The sequence below is a fragment of the Syngnathus leptorhynchus genome, chromosome 1, assembly GCF_054491065.1.
Source record: "Syngnathus leptorhynchus isolate UIUO chromosome 1, UIUO_Slep, whole genome shotgun sequence".
NCBI lineage: Eukaryota > Metazoa > Chordata > Actinopteri > Syngnathiformes > Syngnathidae > Syngnathus > Syngnathus leptorhynchus.
The window spans coordinates 19720741-19742715 of NC_141195.1; the positions used below are offsets into that span (position 1 = coordinate 19720741).

General features: G+C 39.3%; 2 protein-coding genes across 8 annotated transcripts in view; one reads left to right on the forward strand and one right to left on the reverse strand.

The window, feature by feature from the left end:
- The window catches only part of xirp2a (xin actin binding repeat containing 2a), a 31385-nt gene extending 18745 nt beyond the window's left edge, over positions 1–12640 (reverse strand). Inside the window, exons 1-2 of one of the 3 annotated variants that reach the window (XM_085910726.1) lie at positions 12520–12640; positions 6489–6600 (exon numbers count right to left, since the gene is read on the reverse strand). In XM_085910726.1, the coding sequence (XP_085766852.1) occupies positions 6489–6516 (28 nt within the window). In that variant the 5' untranslated portion in view covers positions 6517–6600; positions 12520–12640. The other 2 variants (XM_085910716.1, XM_085910734.1) reach the window with 2 other exon arrangements.
- An 8778-nt stretch (positions 12641–21418) lies between these two features.
- The window catches only part of nbeal1 (neurobeachin-like 1), a 39569-nt gene continuing 39012 nt past the window's right edge, over positions 21419–21975 (forward strand). For 4 of the 5 annotated variants that reach the window (XM_085929369.1, XM_085929379.1, XM_085929388.1 and 1 more), the window contains exon 1: positions 21432–21694. The gene's annotated coding sequence lies outside the window, so the exon portion shown is untranslated. Of the gene's footprint in view, positions 21695–21975 lie in introns of all 5 variants that reach the window. The other variant, XM_085929360.1, reaches the window with a different exon arrangement.

Sequence of the window (21975 nt, forward strand, 5' to 3'; positions counted from 1 at the left end):
TTTGCGCATTTTACACAAGAAAGCTTGCATAATAATCAGTGTGTTTCTTGTCATGTTTTTTTTTCCCCACCATGCAGCTTGATTAAAGTGCTAGCTCAGAGCTGGACCAAATTGGTAAAGGTATGTGTTCTGTTCACAGAAATTCCTGAGATGTTGATGGATAAATGGTTGACAGTGCTGCCTGCCAAAGCAAAAGTTTTTGAATAATCTTTGTAAGAGAAGTCACTGATGGCGTAGTGTTCACCTCCAGACGTCAGTTTGAAAGTGAGTGTGAATGGCGGTCGGTTTCCAGAAACAGATCCAAGATGTTAGTCTTCCTTTTCACACAAATAGCTAGGATAGAAAACACTGTGTTGTTTTCCTAGCTCACTTTGGATTTTGATCAGATTTGATACATTTATCCAGCATTAAGTTCATCAAATTGGGTTGAGGATTAGATTTGCTCTGGCTTTCATCATTAATGATTTATTTAGCATTTTAAAAGGCATATTAAATCGTCTGCCACTAAAAAACATGTAGAAAAGTTCTTTATCAACAAATACAGGTAAATAAAAAAAGAGACATCATGTACTTGATCTTATACAAACTATTTGTTTAACAGCACATCCCAGTCATGAACCTCACCGGCACAGGTTTAATGCAAAGTCGCGGTATTTTTTTTCCCCCTGAAGACACTAGGTGTGAATGTCTTGTTAGTTATTCTTGAGTGGGTCAGCTGGGATGCACTCCAGCTTCTTTTGAAACGGGGCGGTTATTTTTTTGTGAATTGATTTGCTTACATAGAGGTGAATATATTTGTTGTCTGCTAAAACCTTTTAACTGTGACTGGTGAAACAAATCATAGGTATTAATATTTTATTCTAAAAATACAATTAATCTAGTATGGCCCTCGGAGGACCAAAACGGAAATAACTCCTGACAAGGAAAATGTTCCCCACCGGATTTAGAGAGTGACTTTGAGTGGTATTAATGACTATGGTTCAAGCACCACATGATAAAAACATACTGTCCTCATGACACCAGTTTAAGCTTTCTGTTATGAACGGCATGTTAGTGTGTGGTGAGTAATAGGCAGTCGGTGGGATCTGAAAATAAACCGTTTTTTACTGAGTCTATCCTATAAATATAGGTCAGATATCCTACACCTGAGGCCGTCTTGTAACCTCATACCAGCACGATGACAGAAGCACAAGCATAACGCCTTCATCTATCACCAGAGATGTATGCTCACGTCATGGTCAGGAGCTGTCACAAAGCCAGAGACCTGATTTTTGAAGCATGACGGCAGTGACAACAGCCTCTTTCAATGGTATGTCGTCGGCAAAACTGCCATAGCTCAAAGGTGAGCTAGCCAGCCTCGGGCCTTTTTATTTAGCGCCTGTTACCGCAGCATCATGTTCTCTTGCAGAGGGAAAGATTTAGTGAGGGAGCGGGGAGGAGTGTGTAGAGGCCCGTGCTATGTGAGCGTGACATAAAAGTATGGCCCTATCCTAATTATTATGGGCATTCAATAACGAATGTGCTGTTGGTGCCAGGAAACCTTAGAAATTGCTGTCATCTGCATTGTTTTACTTCTGCTGATGTTATACACTTTGATTATATTCACCATAAGTGCTTAAATTGACATGCTGGTTTGGCTAAAACGTGCAAATTCAGAAATTGAGTGGCCTCCCTGACTCTGCCGTACGCCTGCTGAGGAGAAACAGAGGCAAATGAGTTATTTCAGTGATTAAGGGTTACATGGCAAGGCAAGAATACGGCCCGGACTAAACACGATGGTGTCACAGCTCCCTCTCGGGGCTCCCACACATCATACGCCTTAAGCGACCCAATTTTGTAGTACGGACCAAAGTCTTTGGTTGGTGAGGGTTGACGAGAGCGCCACAAATGAGCTGGACTAATTGAAATGTCAGCCACGGAGGCTGATTTTCTCCTCATAGATGAAAGCAAAACAGGCGCAATAATTGAGTTGTCAAATCTATCAGAATAAGTTCTATACATGTAGACCGGATTGCCCTGGAGTGCTTCCTTGTGCTCAGCTAAGCACTTTGTTTCTCATTCGCCACACTCTCAGAATACTGCCGATGAGCTTGTCGCCAGCGATGGTTGTTGAGTGAAAACAGAAAGCGTTTTCTTGTGGAGTCAGAAATATCGCATTTTGGAATTTACAGCACAGCAACCCAATACCACAATCTCCCAGCCAGTAAAACAATTTATTATAAGCACAAATGCTGTCTCCTTTTTCCAATATTCTCTTCTACTTGAGCTTTGGCTGAAATCAGTTTGTACGTACGTGCTTATTTTTATAGAGGCTTGCCGCTAATTCACAATGACTGCTTACCTTCTGCCTAGGACACACTGAACAAGTGCTGTCAATAGAATCCCACTGAATAGCAAAGGGCCTTGGAACTCCAGAAAGAAATACTGATTTGAAAAAACAAGTCAAGTCCTGGATAGAGACCAATGTAATAGCTTGGAGGCCAGCTCCAGCCGCGTGCTGCTCAGCAGTGAGGCCCTGGCATGCAGTGACAGCTGATTTTATTTTAGAATCCCCCTTCGTAAAAAAATAGGATGGATTTACAGGAGATGATTGGTGCATGCGCTTTGGCCTTTTTTTAGAATCAAGTATCAAGGTACCCGGCATGCCCTTTTACTTATGTCACAGCGGTGTTACGGACACAGACTTAACATACAGTATGGAAAATACTATAAAAAATTCTATATTCACCCATCTGTGACATAAGGTTACTCTCATTCTCGTGAGTTTGACGACCTGTAATCCAAAAAAACGGTGCTCTGCACTGGTCATGTTTTAAAGTGCATTTTGGTATACCGAGGGAGTTTCCAAAGTGATTTTTGAGAATTTGATCAGGGTGCTTTGTGTAGATATGTGTTAGATGTCATCATATTTTATTAATGAATCAATCAAATTTGCCTGTACTAATCTACATGTAAAGCACAAGTTTCAAAATAAAAGCCCACATTTTACAGTTCTTTTATCCCTCCTGTGTTGCCTTGGCCTACAACATAAGCAGGAATCCCTTTATAAACCATTGACCTCAACCCAAAGCCTTTCATTCATTTTTTTCTGGTGCATTATCCTTCCCCCAATACAAGTTGAAATCCATTTCACATGAATTATTCATGTCTATTTTCTCTATTATTAGCCGTGATCGCTTGTATTTACTGACTTGAGCCCATCCCGTGAGCTGTTGTTGGCAGCCCATTGACCAGAGAAAAGTGCGGTTATCGGCCTCGAGGAGAGGCTGCACTCGGCTGATAATCCCACCGAAATTGCACATGGATTTCCTGTTCCTAAAGTGAAAAATAAACACACTCCCATAGAATACCTAATGAAAGCCTACGCTAACTACCCGAAAGTAAAACTAAAAAAATAGCTTCTTTTTTATGCTTGTGCTTATGTTTTTGAATGATAAACAAATAACATAAATTAATTTATGGGTACCTCACATCCTGTATGTACCTATTCTTCATATCTATGGAACCTGACATTTGAATCACTGTGGGGGGATGCAAACACTTACACAAATTGCACAAAAGAACACTTCCATCACCTAGTTTCTTTTTTCTTTTAATGAAATTTGTCTTTGATTAGTCATAACGTGGGCGATTCCTTTCTTTTAGCAGCCATTAAACAGGCTCTGACCTGTGCAGCTTTGTAATGACATTGTGGGAATGTTCTGCATTGTTTGAATCACAAAATTGATTAAAATTAGTTCCTTTTTTTAATATAGGGGTCTCATACGGAAATTATGTTGGGGCCCCTGGAGATTGGTGAGTCTGGGTGTTTGTGTATGCCACGAAAAAAGTGGTTCAAGTATGAAGAAAAAAAAAGTACAATGAATTTAATCTTTTTTTAATAGCCATTCAGAAAATTAATAGTTCCTCATTTTCTTTCTCATCTCCCCTGGTACATGTCAAGCTGAGTACTGACTTCTAATTTCATGAGCGATATGTGTCAGTGTGCCCCTGTGCAAACCAAAAAATCTGCCCGGCATTTTTCTTGAATTGGCTGTTCTCGTCGGCAACCTCACTCTTCAGCACAGGTTTTGAAAAAGATGTGATTGTGACTGGGTGGCAGGATCTTTTTATTCCTCTTGGCGTCACGTCAGATTTACATTTCCCTGAAAGCTGCCATTGGCTTGTAGAATGGAAGCCCATAAGTGATTTTTTTTTTAAAAAAGGAAGTAAAGCAGCCAGCGGAACGACACGGTAAAAAAAACTTGGGGGGGCTGCGCCTACAATAAACTGTGAAGCCCAGTAGAGGGGTGCAAAAAGAAAAATTACTCAGTGGGCTATGAGTGAGACCCCTATTTTAACGTGTAAATTAATTTGTAATAAATTCATTGTAATTAACAAATTAAAGTCACAACCCTATTGAGAACACAATGAGAAATGTCCTGGTGGATTACAATTGTAAAATAACAGGTAAATTGATACACATTTCCAAAACTTGTTTTAAGGTACCATTAAGGTGGATGTGGTGGAAAATAAAACAAAATGCATCATTCTGCTCGAGGCAGAGCTTTAGTATTGAAGCATGTGAGTGACACATGTAGTTGTAACAAGTAAACAAGGATTCATATAGAGCAGTTGCGGGGGGACATGGAGGGGAGCTTTGCATCTGTTTAAAGAAGAGTTACCGCGCCACTGTGCTTTATTTAAACTTGACGGCTTTGCGAGAAAAAAGTCCCCCAGCACGACTCCTGCCACTGGAGAACAACTCTTGCCGCCACTGTCAGTCATTTGACCCTGCAGATTACGCGACGTCAGTGACAACCTGTCAGCGACGACAAAAGCCGCTACGCGGTCAGGGGAACATGACGGGAGAGGATCATCAGCCAGCTCCAGCTTTAAATTCCTTGCGGGGTTCCAAAGGTGCACTGGCATAGTGAAGCTCCCAATTTGTTTGCTTGTGTGTGTACATTTGTGTTTCTGCTGTGATCTGCAGATCTACAATTAAAAGCTTTTGATAAAATATTCAAAAATAAAGGCGCACACTTTGAATTCAGATTTTTCCCTTGATGAAAATTGTTTTGAAAGACTGGCACTATATCATGCAAATGAGCCACTGCTCACCTGGGAGCCTCATTTATCAGAGAGTGGTTCTAAATCTGTTTGTATGACTGAAATTTAGTATGAATGTAAGTAAAATAAAAGCGATATTTATGAAATGCGTGGACAACCTTTGTACACACAATGAGAAGCAATGAGTGTTGTTATTATAAGAATAAAAATAGGACGGGAGACTTTTTTTAAATAGTTTGACATTTAGCTCTACGCCAAAAAAAAAAAACGTAAAGACCCACAGAAGAGAATTATCTATGATTAACTGGAGGAAAATTGTAGACCTACAACACTGTATATACCCAGGCAGCCCTCCTCACCTTTGGCGCACACCCACAGAGCTATTCTGACTGAATAGTGCATGAATTTATTCCGCCAGCCCACATGCATCGCAGATTATTTGTGCATTGAATTTCAATCATTTCCTGATTACACCTGAATTTGTTACGTGATGGTGCGTTAATTAAAATGCAGGTGCAATCAGAATTTTTTCCCCTTCCCTAAATAGGAGGGCTGGGATGATTATTTAAAAATGTTTTTGTGAAATATCAAATTTAATTTTTCAAAGTAAAAGCAGATGTTTGCAGATGTCTTATTTTGATTAAACACAAATAATAAATCAGATTTCATCAAGTAATAGAGAAATCAGATAATTATTACATTTAAGAGCCTGAAATCAGAAGATTCAAATAATCTTTGATGATTCAATTAATTTGATAATCGATTTATTATCGATCGATTGCTTTTGACACCTATCCTGTACCGTTTACATCTACATTATGCAGTTGGGAATAAAAGCCTGCAATGTTAACAATAGGAGTGCCAACTGTACATACTAAGTATTACATAAATTGTGTACACGCTATAAGGGCAGTATGGTTTTAAAGTGTGCCTGGCTCTTTGTTTATCCTTGCTGAGCTAAGGTCTCATGACGCTGACATGGTGGCTTGAACTTGCAAGTTTATGTGCTACTTGTACTGTATTTTTCCCCAAACCTTCGGTGAAATTCCCAATTGTATGACCTCGGGGGGCATTGAACGTTAGAGCAGACTCTGAATAGTGAGTTGTGAGTTAACTGGGCCAACACACGCACGCACACTCACAGTTTGGTGTACACACCGTTATCACAATCAGCTGAAAACAAACTACGGGCAAATTCTCCAGTGTTGCTATCACAGTCTGAAGGCATAGCATCTAAAAGACATAGTTATCTTTTGAGAGTGAAGTGTCCTTATTAAAAGTGTTCCAGGCCGGGGAGTCTTATCTGGCAAGAATAATCGAGTGTTCCCTAGATGCCTTTTTCCATGTTCTACAGCAAAATTTGTTATTTGAAAGAGCCTGTGAAGAATACCGGAACTCCCATCACACATCTACATTACATTTTCATTGAAAGTACTCACAAAAACTGTCATCCAGACAAAAGGCCATTGGCTTATCTCGTGGTTGATCGGGCAGCACAATACATCTGGATGTTGCTTGTTTGGATGGTGATGCATGGATGCTTGTCACTTCCTGGTTACAGAGAGAACAAAAGGAGGAGAGATGTCACATCACAACACCTGCGGTTTTGTTTTTTTACTGTGTTGTATGAAAAGGTGGAACCTCAAGTCATCTCAGAACAGCAGTTGTTTTACCCATGTATTAAAAAAACAAAAAAGCCATAAAAAATAAAGTCATAGCCACAGGTAATTTGTTTCATTCGTAAAATAAAAAGGACAACGCAACACTCGAGAGTGGAAGAAGGAAAAAATAATTATACAGTAGCTCATCATGAAACTCGCTTTCTCTCACTCTAAATTTGTATCTACGTTTTCAGTCTATGATATTGTGTCTCTATTCAATTAAACTTTATTTCTAGAGCACTTAATAAAACAATTGCAGCTTTAACAAAATGCCCATCCTGAACAAGAAGCGAACAACAAGATTTCTCTGTCTAGGTCATCAGGGCAACGTCGATACTATGCTACCAAGAACTTTGCTCTAGGTAATCTGCAATTTCAAGACAACATTCAGTAGAAAAAAAACCATTCATATTTATGAGAGGGATCAGTCGATCATGATTTCTTTATCTCAGAGGTGCAGGCGTGTTTATGTGGAGAAATAAACAGTCATGGATTTTACCAAAGTCGAGATGATCAAGGCTGTATGTTTGGACAAGGCATCGTGGTATTTGCTTAGCTTCTCATAAAAAGTCAACAAAATCACCAAAAGATAGAAAACTCCACCCATTCGCAAAATTACTTTACACTTTTTGTTAGACTAGCGCTGGGCAAAAAAAATAGGGTACGTTAAATTTCTGAAGCCAATTTTGTGGCATTACTGCTTGCTTCTGACTCAAAATTCAATCAAGTGTAAGAGCTAAAGTTATTTGACAAAATTGTTGGCAAAACTTTATGCTTCCAAAACCACATCATATTGGAAACTGAGAAGGACTTTTTTTGCGGAAACCAGATGGAGAGATAAAACCCATGATTTTCAAAGATTAGGGCAGCTGTACACAATCATGTCTGCTTGTATAGGTCGATCCATAGGGAATGTGCATGTTATCGAAAAAAACATTCCGACACTGAAAAAGTAGGATTTGAATCCAGGTTTACTGGCTGGCAATTACAATCACAAAGAGTGCTGCTCATTGCACAGTGCACAAGTAAATATATGGATGAGCACGATATGCATTGGTTGGAAGTGCACTTGGTTGAACATGAATAGATTCTACCCTGCTGGATTTCATTAATTCTCCACGTTAGGGGAAAAAAAAAAAAAAGCATCAATGAGGACGCGTCCTTGGTGAAATGTTTTTCTTCCGCAAGCATTTTGTCACAACTTAGAAGTCAGCCTACACGACATGTTTTTCCATTTGCAAATTCAGTGCGTGCGTGTGTGTGTACGTGCATGCGTGTTTGCAAATGTATGGGTGTTTGTTTTATGCAAATTATGTTTTCCCCGTAGTGGTCTTTGAATTGCAGGGCGTCATCATGGAGCCACTCCAGTCACGCAATGCACACAGTGCCCGTGGCAAAATCATGCAGTTATTAGGTGTCAACCAATTATTAAAAAAATTAAATAATAATAATACTCTGAAAGAAAAAAAATAAAATAAAATGTTGTCAAACCTGCAAATCTTCAAAACGTTCTCATTTGCATCCCCCCTCAAACTATCACACACCATCATGGAGAGTTCATAATCATCTCCTTTCTGTCACTATCATTCCGACTCTTTCTCGAGTGACTCTCACCTCGAATGAATCTCAATTCACTGAGCTGCACTAAGCATCGTCGCATGGTTTTAACTGACTCCCCAGTGCATCATGTTTCGCAAAATGTGCCTTTGACTTCACAACAGAAGGGAATCACAGATGTTACTCACTGAAAACAAGTACATATTAGAAATGGTACTTGGACTGGGTACAGGAATGACATATGGCACAACAAAATCTACGGAATTAATGTCCACAATGGGCGTTTTTGAACCAAAACAAAAGGAAGAGAGTCGTAGTACCAGCAGCAATGTTCCGACATTTTTTACTTTTTCGGTCCCCATGCGGAGGAAGAACGATGGGAAGATAAAGTGCCTCACTCATACCAGTTAAGGTGAATTGGTTATGGTGTCCAGCATATTAACAGAAGTAATAATCAGTAAGAATAAATCATGGGAATCTGTCTGAACAATGGCAGACCTTCACAATGGAGAATCAATTCATAGGAAGGGAAATTTTGATCCACTTAAAAGAATTTCAGCTAATGAAATCAATTCTGGCCATCTGGGACCATTTCCCGTGATATAAACCAACTGCAAGGCCATTCAACTGGGGAAATGGTGAAACCATGGTAACAGTGATGTGCACATGATATTGCCTGGAGAGATAACTCCGTGCCATCCTTCATAGATTCGTCACATTGGTCTCTGCCCATTAGAAGCAGACATTGACTGATCGACCATCGCGCAGACCAAAACTTTACGTTTTTGTCTCGCGTCAACCTCTATCAGTTTTGTTTTCTACCAATAATCTTTGCTCCGACTTGGATTTTAATAATCTTGGTATTCCAGGAGTACCATCGACCTTTCTCTGCTTCATGTGATTCATTTGTTCTCTCTCATTTGTTCTGTGTGTTATTCTACTTTTTAACCCTGGCAATTAGTCAAGGCTCAGAAATATTTTGATTTTGTAAGAAATATTACTGGGCACAAGGGTGCTAGAACCTGAAAGTATTGAATAAAAGGTGACTTCATCTTGCAATTCAGGAGCACTGCTAAATTTGAGTCCCTTTTTATGTAAATTCACTTCTGGTTTCTACAGCTCGGTTTTGATTGTTTTTCTGCAGTGCTTTTGTTTACTTAGCTTTTGTGATACTATAACAGAAAGGTACCATGACAGCAAATGGGGAAATGTCATGACAACTTTTGATCCACAAATAAAACTACGACATCTGCAAGACGTTTCCACATGTCGATCTGTCCTTTATACTTTTTCCATCAGCTTTTCCCTTGTCTCATCACTCTTACTCAACTTTTGTCTCGTCTGTGCCTTCGTCGGTCTTGCAATTGCTGTGTTTATCCATAATTATAGCTGGCAGATTTGTGCTGTTGCTAGAGAAAAAAAAAATAGAAGAAATCAAAATGTAGAAAAAAATAAAGCAGCCCTTATTCCACTGAACAGCACACACATCTTGCAAAGAGAGAAAGCAGATAATGTGGAGTTTCTCCAGGTGTTCTGGCTTTCTACCTTCTTCCAAAAACATGTTTCTTGGGGCAATTGAAGACTGAAGGTTTAATAAATGTGTGTCTATATGTGCCCTGTGATTGGCTGGCAACCAGGCATCTAGGGTATAGGCTGCAACTTTGAGATAAAAAAAAAAAGAGTAATTGCCTAAAATAATATTTTAAGCCACAATGACAAAATGTTATAATAGCACTTCAAACATTTAGAAACATTTTCAAACATAGCTGTGCTAAGGGTTGAATCGACTTCACTGCTCAGCGTGAAATATTAAAGTTTTCTAATAACTAATCATGTTTTTAGCATATCATCATCCAATGGTCCAGGACTTTCAAATTGCCTCTCTGTATGGTTTATAATGCTCTGGCGAGAAACAACATGTTTGTCCATACATCCACTTCTCCTTCAGAACAACCTAAATAGATATTTTTGCCAGTGAAGAAAATCTTCCTTGATCAGTTCTATTCCGAATGAATGGTCTGACACTTATCGGTGAAAAATATCCGCCCACCGCTGGCACAGTGAACGTAAGATGGAGTTAATTTGTCGCCTCCGGTGCAGTCAAGATCAAAACCTTTTCAAGTTAAAAACTGACTACCCTGGGCTAGCAATAGACATCTATGGCTATGTGTTTACGAGCTCGTAGATGAACACCACCAATGACAATTGTGAACTCATGTACTCTCACACGCAGGAGCCTGCTTGCCAAAATGTGGAGGCAGAATTTTGCCGCCGCAGTCCGTGCTTTATCTTTTGGTTTCGATTGTTTTATGGGCTCGGGAAAACTATGTAACATAAATATTAAAAGCAGTAGCAAAACAATCAAACCACAAATCTTGCAGTTAATCTATCATTTTGCCATCCCTCCATACTGGTATATATTCAATTGAGTGTTTCATATGCAACCAATCCTTCATTCAATTTGTAATTCACATATTATCTCGATATTTTTGCAAAGCAAATGGTTAATGTAATGCCTCAGAGATGTCATTTAATGATTATGTCTGTGGAGTAATGCAGGTTCTCATGGCCAGTAAGTGACTCATGGGAGCCTGCCAAGAAAATAGGTCACTCACAATTTGGAAAAATCTTTTCAAATTAGATTGCACCTTGCATCTGGAACACGTGCAGCATACACCACTCACAACCACTGTGGCATTTCTTTGGCCTAAGTACCTGATGGCTTTTCTGGCACAGCAGCTCTCAAATATAACCCACGCAGCGCCAGGCAAACCTTCTTCAGCTAGTGTTCTTCATTCCAGTAGTCCATGTCATATAAATGACAATAAAAATAATCCAAGGTGAAAGTTTAAGATAAATAAATGATCTTTTACCACCTATTTCACTGGCAGTGGGTCAAGGGGAAAGTTAGAGGTGGTTGACCCTCGTGAGGATAAGTGGTTCAAAAAATGGATGTGCAGATGTACCTAATGTTATGGCAGATGATCAAGCAAGTGATGGATGAATACATCACTTTATTCATTCTTAATTTCTTGTGTAATTTTTGCTACCTCCTTGACAAAAAAGCTAATCACTTGCCCTGCTCTCACGAGTAGCACATGCCTTCTGTTGATATTATGCAATACTGAACATTCTTTTTTTGAAGGTCATCCAGGCTTTAATGCGCCCCCCCACACACAAACACACACATATACACACAGTTTGTGGACTGTTCATTATCTGCTTTCTCTCTTTGCAAGATATGTGTGTGCTGTTCAGCGGAATAAAGATTGTTTTTTTTTTTTTACACATTTTTTTTTTCTCATGCAACAGCACAAATCTGCTAGCCATCATTATGGATAAACACAGCAATTGCAAGACAATCTTACACAAACATAGGCACAGAGGAGACAAAGTTGAGTAACAGTGATACGACGAAGGAAAGGCTTGTGAAATGGGGTGAAACTATGAAGAAGGAATTATATAAACTTGAAGGCTCAGTGAAAGATGCAAAAAGTATAAAAGACAGACCAACATGTAGTATAGGACTCCAAAACAAATATCCAATTTCAGCAAAGCACACAAATGAAGGGGGGATTTTTATACCGATACACCCCAAACTGAACACCAGCCAAACTCTGCATTTCTGAACTGTTAGGCCGACAGTATGCCAGTCATGCCAGCCTCCTCCGAAGTAATATTAGTATATAGAAATATAAAAATAAATATAAATCATTATATAAGATTCTGTGACTTGACACTTGACTTCCTAGAGCCTTGTACTAACTTGATGAGATTTTTTTTTACAGTAACTTGATACTTGCTTGAAACTTTACAGTTTAAAAGTTTAAAAGTCAATCAAGGGACAAATAACGACATGTATGCCAGCTTGAACAGTTAAGCGGAAGAGAAAAATATATGCAGTTTGGCTAGTACTGTGATACTTTGCAGAGTTGATGAATGAGGAAAATGAGAGAGAGAAGGGACAGTAGAGTAGGCAATTACGGAGGACCACGAATTAGCACTGATTAGTAAGGCGGAAGTTAGAGAGGATGAAAAATGGAAAGGCAATTAGTTCTGATGCCATTAAACACTACCTCGTTGGGGAAGCTCGTCAGAAATCACAAGCCCAACTAATTAAATACATTTGAAAAGCAAAGCCTAGGTGGAGTGAGAGGATTTTTTTGTAGCTTACTAAAAAAAAAAAAAAAAAAATCTGACAGAGGCTACAGTCAAACTGCAACTAATCCATCCTGGCAATGTCACATCTCACCTGTCTTTTGGGTTTGGTCACATGACATTCCTGATGCAAGCCTGATGTCAATTTCAATCAACAGTAGGAGGCAGTGCTGAAGCAGAGCTTTTTGATTCATGGCTCACAACGAGACCAAAACTATCTGAACTCCTGCTGTGCCGTTAGTATTCTCCATTTTTTGCTGGTATATAAGCAAACCCAAGTGTCAAATACTTAGTGATACAAAATACTTATCACATGACATTTTTCTTTGTTTTATTATTATTCCTAAACTTTTTATCGGCTCTACATGCAAACATCCTCAGACTAGGAGTTGGCTTTGGATATAGTAATTTCTGTAATTATCCTCCAGAGGCCACCAACTGACAACTGTTGGCAGCACCGAATGATGACTCACTCTGATTCCATTTTTAACAGGAGCACATTGCAAAGCAGCACAAAAACAGTGGGGTTCTGATCAATGAGTTTAATGTCATTCCAAAGGTTATTTGTGCCGGAAGCGCTCTGTGTGCGTGCGTGCGTGTGCGCGTGTGCATGCGTTCGTGTGTGTGTTAATGTTTCATGATTTATTTGCTCAAATGTGAGCTTCATTTGAATTCTCCACCATCTTAATAGAGTTTCTATCTGCACATTCCATTGTTTTTTTTAGTGCATTTTTGTTTTCCATGCTCTTCAATAAAATAGCAGTCTTGGCTTTTAAGAGTGCTTTGGCTCCATCCTTTCAGAATATAAATCATATTTCACTCTCTTTCATCATGCCTGATGCTATCTTGATGTTCAGGGAGCATCAGCAACCACATCAGCTTGCACTGCTATTTATACATGACGTATTACAATGTGGCTTGGAGATGTAGCTCTGTTTTTAGCTCTTCCGAAAAACTGTGTACGGCTGGCCAAGGAACTAACATTGGTGGACACTGGACTCTTGCTTGTTGTTCCCCAACTTCTTTCTAAAGCTTAACCGGAAAAAGATACTTAATTTTTGGTTGCACGTAATTTCAGTGTGGTAAACTGATGTAATTTTTACCTCTTTTCCTTGATTTTAGTTTAATGGTGGCTGGTGGAATTTTCACCGGGATACCGTGAGGGACCTTGGAAAAATATTTATTTATATTATTTACATAATATATTTAGATTTTAACATTTACTTAGTTATCTATGATTGCATTACTATTTTAATTATTGTCCTTGTACAGCACTTAAAGCGGCTCTGTATGAATAAAGTTGAGTTGAGTAAAATTATTGACATTTTTGAACTACTGACATTCAAATTAAGGCAGAAATAAACATCCAGCTGGGGATTGAAGTCATGTCAGAAAAATCATCTCCCTTCACTGATGAAGCAATTCTGCCACACTCTGTCACCATCATCAAAGGCCTTTTTTTAAGATAGCCTACGGTAGGTGAAGTAGATATGTAAATTTATTGAGATATTTATGATTATTCCAGTCTGTAAATCCATCTTAAATGTGCTTATCCATGCGAGACAAGGTCTGTGTTCTCTTCTCGAAATATTTGAAAGTAACTTCACTGACTCGAATATGAAACAAAATTAGATATCCTGTAGGAGAGCCTGGTTGAGCCACACCCAATATGGCTACTAGGTTGACCCAATGTGTTGATCAGAATGAATGTGTATGTGTGCATGCATGTGAATGGGTGTGTGTGAGAGTGCATGCATGTGTGTGTACGTACACGTTTACTTTCATGAACATGGTGGATCATCGTCTACGGATTTGCAGTACCATGCAGAGCACAGAGACACAACATAAGACCTTTGCACAGCTGTCGCTCCTCAGTCTTGTCAAACCTCTTGTTCAATGGGCATCTAAGCTCTGCTTCGCAGTCAGCTTTTCATGAGGTCCAATAAGATGAGCAGCAGATAAGAAGCCAAACATTTTCATTGGAAATCTCAACATGGAGACAACTTCCCTATATATGTGATGCCGGGCAGGGATGAAAGATAAGAGCCTCCGCAGTGACAAAAGGATAGATAGATGATAAGCTCTTGCATCTTAACCTACTGTTAATGCTAACGATTGTTGACATAGCAAATATGTACAGTTTTTGTAAAATGTGAAAAATTATTGTGGCAGTGAACGTATGGACATGTATGTCATGCTTCACCTCGAAAATGCATCAGCCATCCTGTAGTGAATTATGATCATTTCTAATCTTTTATGTTGGGGTAAACATCCAATTTCAATTAAGAATCTGCCTGCCTGTGTCACTTTTCCCTCCCCCCAAAAAAAACACAGTCTACCTACTCCACCGGATTTAGTCCCAGCAGACGTATAGTTTACCCAATGTTGTGCCATCAAACTGTCAAACTGTTCACATACCCAAGGATACACCCCGCACTCCGTACACCAGACCGCCCACCTTGGCGTATAATCGACTGCCGATTTCTCAAAAAGATACAGCAGGTCTGGAGGAAAATCATGATACGTCAACATTTCTACATCTAGGAAAATAGAGGCCCATATGTTTGAGGAGTAGACTGAACCTGGCCTCAACCCATATTTCTGACAGAGCACACTCACAAACAAGACAGAGCAAGTGAAAGCCAATAGCTTGCTTATTAAAATGACTCCTGTGCCACATTTGACAGTCTCACTGGAACCATTGCCAGAGCCCGGGCGGGCAGCAACAAGTCATCAACACACAGCAGATTTGCAACTGGCATACAATGGCCCCGCTGCCAACTCCATTAAAAGATTTGAATCAGTGAAAGCGAGACGCCAGAGATGCCTGGTAAAAGTTAATGGAATTTTTACTAGCTCAATAGACTTGTTGAAGATGACAGCGTCCACATCGAATCCGGATTACTATTTTACACACACACATTTTGGCTTTTGGTTTATTTAATGTTTAACTGAGTGCAATCAACAATACTGGTGTATGGATTTTTGGCTTTCCTCAGGGATTGGCTATTTTCCCAAGATCCCCTCTTAGCGTGTGTGTTTTGACTAAACAACTGTTTAACTAGAGAGGATTTACTCAATGTAATGGCTTCAAAACAAAATAAAATCATAGAAGCAGACAGCTTGCAATTGCCAAACAGGAACGTGAAAAACTAAATAAATGAGCCCTATGTGGAAGTGGTAGTGATGATATATAATTCAGTTGTGCAACATGTTGGCCTATGCTGAGAGAACATTCCAGGCCACCAGCTCTGCTCTCTAAATTTATTCCTCATGATGTCACGTTACCTTGCCAGGACATCAAGAATCAAGTGACACAAATCCCCATCATGATTTTCTTTATGGTGTCTACTCTATCTGTCATAAACATTGATACCCCGTTAGATTTTTGTTTCAAACATAAATATAAGATCCGAAGGAGATATTTAACATATAAATCGTGATCATCTCCCAGATTGATGCATATATTCATAAAGGTTATGAATGTAAACCCCTGCTGGTGATAATAACCGAGATAATAAGGTCTCTGTTGCAATGACATCCTAACCTTTGAATGCCATTATGCCACACTACCACCCGCTGGCCAACAGCCGCCAATACATCAGTGCAAAACGTCACGTCGATTGTGTTATCATCCAATACAATGCAAATAAATGGTAAATGGTTTGGGATTATGCAATCAAGCAATGCAGGAAAAAACACCAATGTAATCTGATGAGTAATGGGGAACCCTGAACGACTGGTGTGTTATTTGAGAGGAGCTTTTTTTTTTTTGTCACTGTTATATTTACAATACAATACTCTGAAGGACAAAATATGAGCTCTGCAAACTGTAAAACAACAGAAAATACATATGAGAGCAGCATTTAGCCAGTATCCATTAACTTTTGTTTCAAACACTTGCCTTGGGGCCAGCCACACCGAGTAGGTGCAACAATATCGAATTACATACCTCGACTTTCAATCAAACTAGTCAGATTGTTAATGTTTTGGAACTTGAAAGAGGTCTTTACTATATACTCAATGGTCTTCTACTGTATGTATACAGTACTTAAATCGGTTGTGATTATACAGCACAGTACATTTGGCGTATGTCCATGGTGACCCCCGCATGATGAGATGACATTGTCTGTACCACGCATGGGAATCTTCATGTGTGCATTCTTCCTTGTGTGCAAAGCAATGACCAGAAGGTCACATGCATGCTCCAAACACAAGCCTGCGTCCACCGAAGCACATCTCGCAAAGAAAACATGCTCTTTGCACTTTAGATAAATCTGCACATCACCGTACGCTCGGGCTTAATGGAAGCAGACTTTACTCCCACAGTGGGGACTTAAATTCTATGACCACATGGGAGCGTGTCAATCTGCCCAACCAATGACATGACAACCTTTGAATAATTGAAATGGGGACTAGCGAGAAAAAAATGTGGCCAAAAAAATCATCATCAAATGTTGAGATTTGCCATTCGAAGGAGCAATACAGCCAACTAATATACAATATAACCATATGGATGGATGAACGACGGACGGACAGATGCATGGATGTACCTAATTCTGTGACAGGTGACTGATTTAGCCTTTCTCATGTAACTAACTGCAGTCGCTTGAGGAAGAAAAAAAAAACATTAAACAGATGGAACATGTTAACACAATGATGTTAACGAGAAAAAAAAGACTACAAACAGCACACTAATGTGTCCGTAAGCAATTCAATAATGACCTGAAGGCTGAGTCACAGGCAATTTGCAGTCCATTTGGTCAAACCTCTAAAACAAGTATTATTAACTCTAATGCTTCATATCACGTGTAGCCAAAAATATCTCCACGCCTCTCCAATTATCTGGTTTTCTTTTGCCAGAAAAGTTCAAATGACAAAAACAAGGTCATTCTACACGCTTAAAGCAAATATCAGCTTTCTCTGCTCTACTGAATAGAACAAAAAACATCAAAATATGCAATTGTGGCTCTTTTGTGTTTTTGATGCAGATCATTAGCTCAAATCATCTGTGTGGATTATTTATATCTCTGTTGCCAGATGTGACATCAAGTGATCCTGGTTCAGTCTCTTTTTAGAGATGTTTGAACCGAGTCCAGCTACAGCCGACGTATAATTACTGGGTTATTTTGAAATCCTTGTGAACCGTACAGCTGTCTCAAATAACAGGGTTTTGAATGGCACTATCCAGTGGCACTGTACTAGTGTGTCTGTGCTGTGCCAGCATGACTACGTTCCCCATAATGCACTAGCTCAGGATTGTGTTCTGGCATTGAGAAGAGGATTTGGAGCATGGTGAAGTTTCCATCCACCATCGTCCCAAAATTTGCTGCAGTAAATTTCACAACCACAATAGGTCAAAAAGTAGGTCGTCTGGGATTCTCAAAGTCATCATTAGATACTCGGAAAATATGAGTGAGACTTTCCTCTCAGGTTGCCAGATGAGATGGAAAAACGGATCAGGAGACATGGGTACTCAATTTAACCAAATAATACAATAAGTTCAAATAATGTTTTTTAACACTTAAGCTACCAATGCTTGATTAAAGTATGTCACAACTTTCTACATTCTTTTCTAAGAATTTAGAGAGCAGGTAAGAAAAAGGTTGTAATGTTTTCAGTGTTCCCTGTGAGGAGATGACTTGGTTTTGTAATTTTTGTACAATAACAAATAATTAAAAAAAACAATAAAAAGAAAGAAATGATGGGGAGGTGATAAATTTCCCAAGTGTGTAATTTCCCCACAGTAATCTGTCTACCAGATGTTTGGCCTGCTACTTGTGGCTTCTGCATGCATTTTTCACATTTCTTTTCAGCTTCCTTGTTGAAATCTACGCGACACGGGAAAGTACAAGGCAAGTCTCGGACTCTGTTGACATGCAAAAAAGTGGCAAATGGAACAAAGAATGTGGGAATTTAAGAGTTTCTATACTTACGGTGGACTTCTCAAACATCCTCTTGAGACTGTCAAGCGGGATGTCAAATCTTTCAATTCTCTTAGCAGCTTGTAGGTCCTCTTTGAAAACTGGATCATCTAATGTCTCTACCTGTGGCCCATGATGGCGTTGTGAGTGAATGCCTGAGGACGCTGGGCTCGCAGTCCCCTCTCCATTTCCTGATTGAATTTCCATTGTACTCACGAAACTGTATCCGCCACCTTCCTTCTCTCTTCAGAAGAGGACCTGTATCGTGTGGGTGAGAAGATGAAGGACGAAGAGAAGGTGAATGAAAGATTGTTGCAGGATTCCTCTTTGTGTGAGGAGCTGCACAAGTTTAGCAGGCTGGAAGGAGGAGGAGGAGGAGAAAGGGAAAGTTGGCCAATTTTTTCCCCCTCATCTTCACTGTAATTACTCACACAGAAGGAAAAAGAGTGAAGCTGCCAGAGCAAAGAATGGAGCAGAGAAGCTGTTCTGATTCAATACGATTAACCTTAAAGAGAAAAATGTGTTGCATGGACAGTGACCACCGAAGAGAAAACTATCACATTTTATCCTGCTAGCCAGCAAATAAATGAACTCCACATTTGTTTCACTTTTACCTCGATGGAGGTCTGTAATCAAGATGACACTCAAGTTATACTGTTTTCCCCCCCACAAAGAAAAAATATGTTTTTCAAATAAAAATTGAAGTCACCTGACCATGAGGGAAACCTGGCTCACTTCCCATAAACAGATGAACACCACCCATCCTGTCTTTCACGACTTCCTTTTGCCATTAAAAGGGAGGGTGGCACACTTGCCTGTGCTGCAATCATGTACTGTAATTCCTGTAGGGATTTCCAACACTCTGTGGTCATTAATTGACTTTTAAAATGTTTAAAACTTGAATCAAGTCATATGTTTCCCCCACATTTCTCCTCACCTAGTATAGAAGAGGAGGGAGCTGCTGTTTCTGATGAGTAAGATGGAAAGATCTTGAAAATCAGGGCCATGAATAAAGAAAACAGAAAATCAGGAGAGAAATCACGAGTCAATCCAGATAATCCCCTAATCTTAAAGAATGATCAGTTGTGAATAATGATATACCGTATTTTTCGCACCATATGGCGCACTGGATTAGGGTTGCGGTATGTATCCACTAGCCAGTAAACAATCGCGTTTCTCAAACTATCTCCGGTAAAAGTGATCGGAAATTTACTAGTCGTACTAAAACGTACTGAAACATTTTGGAAGAGCGCTGTGTACAACCAGTATGGATCGATAAATTCATCAATTGATCCATATATAAGGCGCTCTGCATTATAAGGCGCACAGTTTTCTTGAGTAAATTTTACGTTTTTAAGTCCGCATAATAGTGCAAAAATATGGTAATGTGTGCATCTGTACTGTAAGGACATAGTAGAACTCCCTTTTTACTTGGGACGGATACCTACATTATTCAACATGGGCAAAAGCAGGATCAAGTGGCTCACTTTACAGTACTTAGTCACATAACCGAAAGAAGGGGTGAAAAAACATATTTTGCTGTTTTCAAAAACAATGTTTTATTGTACAGGGCTTAATTGAAGACAACTCTCCTGGTGAGTTTTCTTTTAATACAATAGGAAAATATTTCATGTTCTCACAGGCTCACCAAGGTAAAAATATGTTTAATGCCAGATTCTATTACATAAGAGAAGATTCTGGTTTTGTTTTTAATCCTCTTTGTTCATGTCCTTTGCGGTGTACTGGGGTGTCGTTGGTAGTTTGACTTGACTTCGAGGGCTTCTCTCTGGAATGTTCTTTAAACAGAGGTGCCATCTGCTCCCCCGACCAGCCATCAACTGCTTCTTTCATTAGTCTTTATATGTATGACCACATCTGGCAATATCTTTGTGCAATAGGAGCAGTAAGGCAGTTAAAAGTGAAAGTCCTTGAGCGAGGTGCTAATTTGTCTATTTAAAGAAACACTCAAACTCACATAGCAGTCTGTTGCAAATATTCAAGGCAAGATGTGATCCCTACTTTGAGGTGCCTTGGTAAGGCCTCTGTGTGGCTTGTAAAATACCAGGATATAGTGGTCAGAATAAATCACATTTACAGTGCCTCACTGAAAATATCAAAGGGTAAAAGAAAATACATTTTATTGATGAATAATTAACTTTCAAGATACATTCTGTATAGTGTTATGTTGTGTGCATTTCACCAATTGAGGGGGACTAAACTATATTTATAGGCCCATGCTGACCCCTGCTGGTTTTAGTAGCCCTACTGTAGTTATCTACATGACATAAGTTGCATGAGTTTGAGTTTTTAAATATAGATTTTGATGTGATTGCCCAATTTAGCCAGCATTACAATTCCTTGTATAGTCAAACTTTGAATCAGGGTTAGGATACCTGAAAGAGATGTAGGCTAATTTGTCATAAATTTGACAATTCGAGTTCATCCCTTGTGTTCATTGGAATAAATAAAAATACAAATAACAAATTGCTTAAGTATTTTTTTTCCTCATTTTTGAAAGACAAACCGTCTTCTATTCACTGTGAGTCCACCTTAATTAGTTGCAGATTTATACTTTCTCCACTAGGCGGAGGTACAACATCAGAAAGTGAAACATACGACGAAGCCTTGGCAACTGAACGTAAGGCCACATCGGCACCGTAAAGCAAGTGGAAAATGTCGCAAACATTAAGCATACTAACAGGTACTTTGACGCTCATATGTCAATTGTTATCATCGTTTAATACATTCCGCAATTAACAAATGTACTTCTGCGATACAACACAGAAGCATTAGAAGCCAGTGTGACCGTAGCAGTTAGACAGTGTACAATACGTCCGGTTTGTTAACAAAATAAGATATAGTATTACTATACGATATACACAAAGGTGCTCCCTCTACAAATTCAAATATAATTATAAAATACATGTTTTTTTTCCAACACTATTTATAATAATTATCAACAAATGATCGAGTCCACGTTAAATGTCCTTTCCTGTGGTGAACCCCTAATTTAGAATGTCTTGAAAACACACTCTTATTTTGAAATGCAGCCATACGTCATTATACATACAGAAGACTGCACTCCACGCATCGCGTTGTTTGTGCCAACTTGACACGTTCTGCTCCGACCAAGAGAGTAATTTTCGCTGCTCAGGTGTCGCCAAGATTCTCTTTGGCAAAACCAAAACAAACAGGTACCGCCATTGTGATCAAATCGAAGACCGTTGTGGTTTGACAGGTTCTGTAAGACGAGCAGTTTCTGTCACATGAGTAGGAGAAGGAGAAAGGAATGTTCACTGATGGAATGGTGGATTTTGACAGCTAGCTTGGTATTAGCTTGATCAGGTAGGGTTATTTATTTTTTGGACTGAAATATTTGAAGGTGTTACACAGCTGTTACCGCACCGTCGAGGCTGGTTGTTACATGCATGTCGTGCACACACAAGAAGTAGACACGATGATGTGTTGATCGAGTTGAGTCAGGCGGGTATTTCTGTTTGGATACAGTAGGGCAGCTCAAAGTACATCGAGTGTAACATAGATTTTAACGTTACGATAAGTTTGTGCGGTAACTATTAAGTTTGCAGTCGAGTCACCCTTCAAGATACCAACTGTCTCTTCCTTCT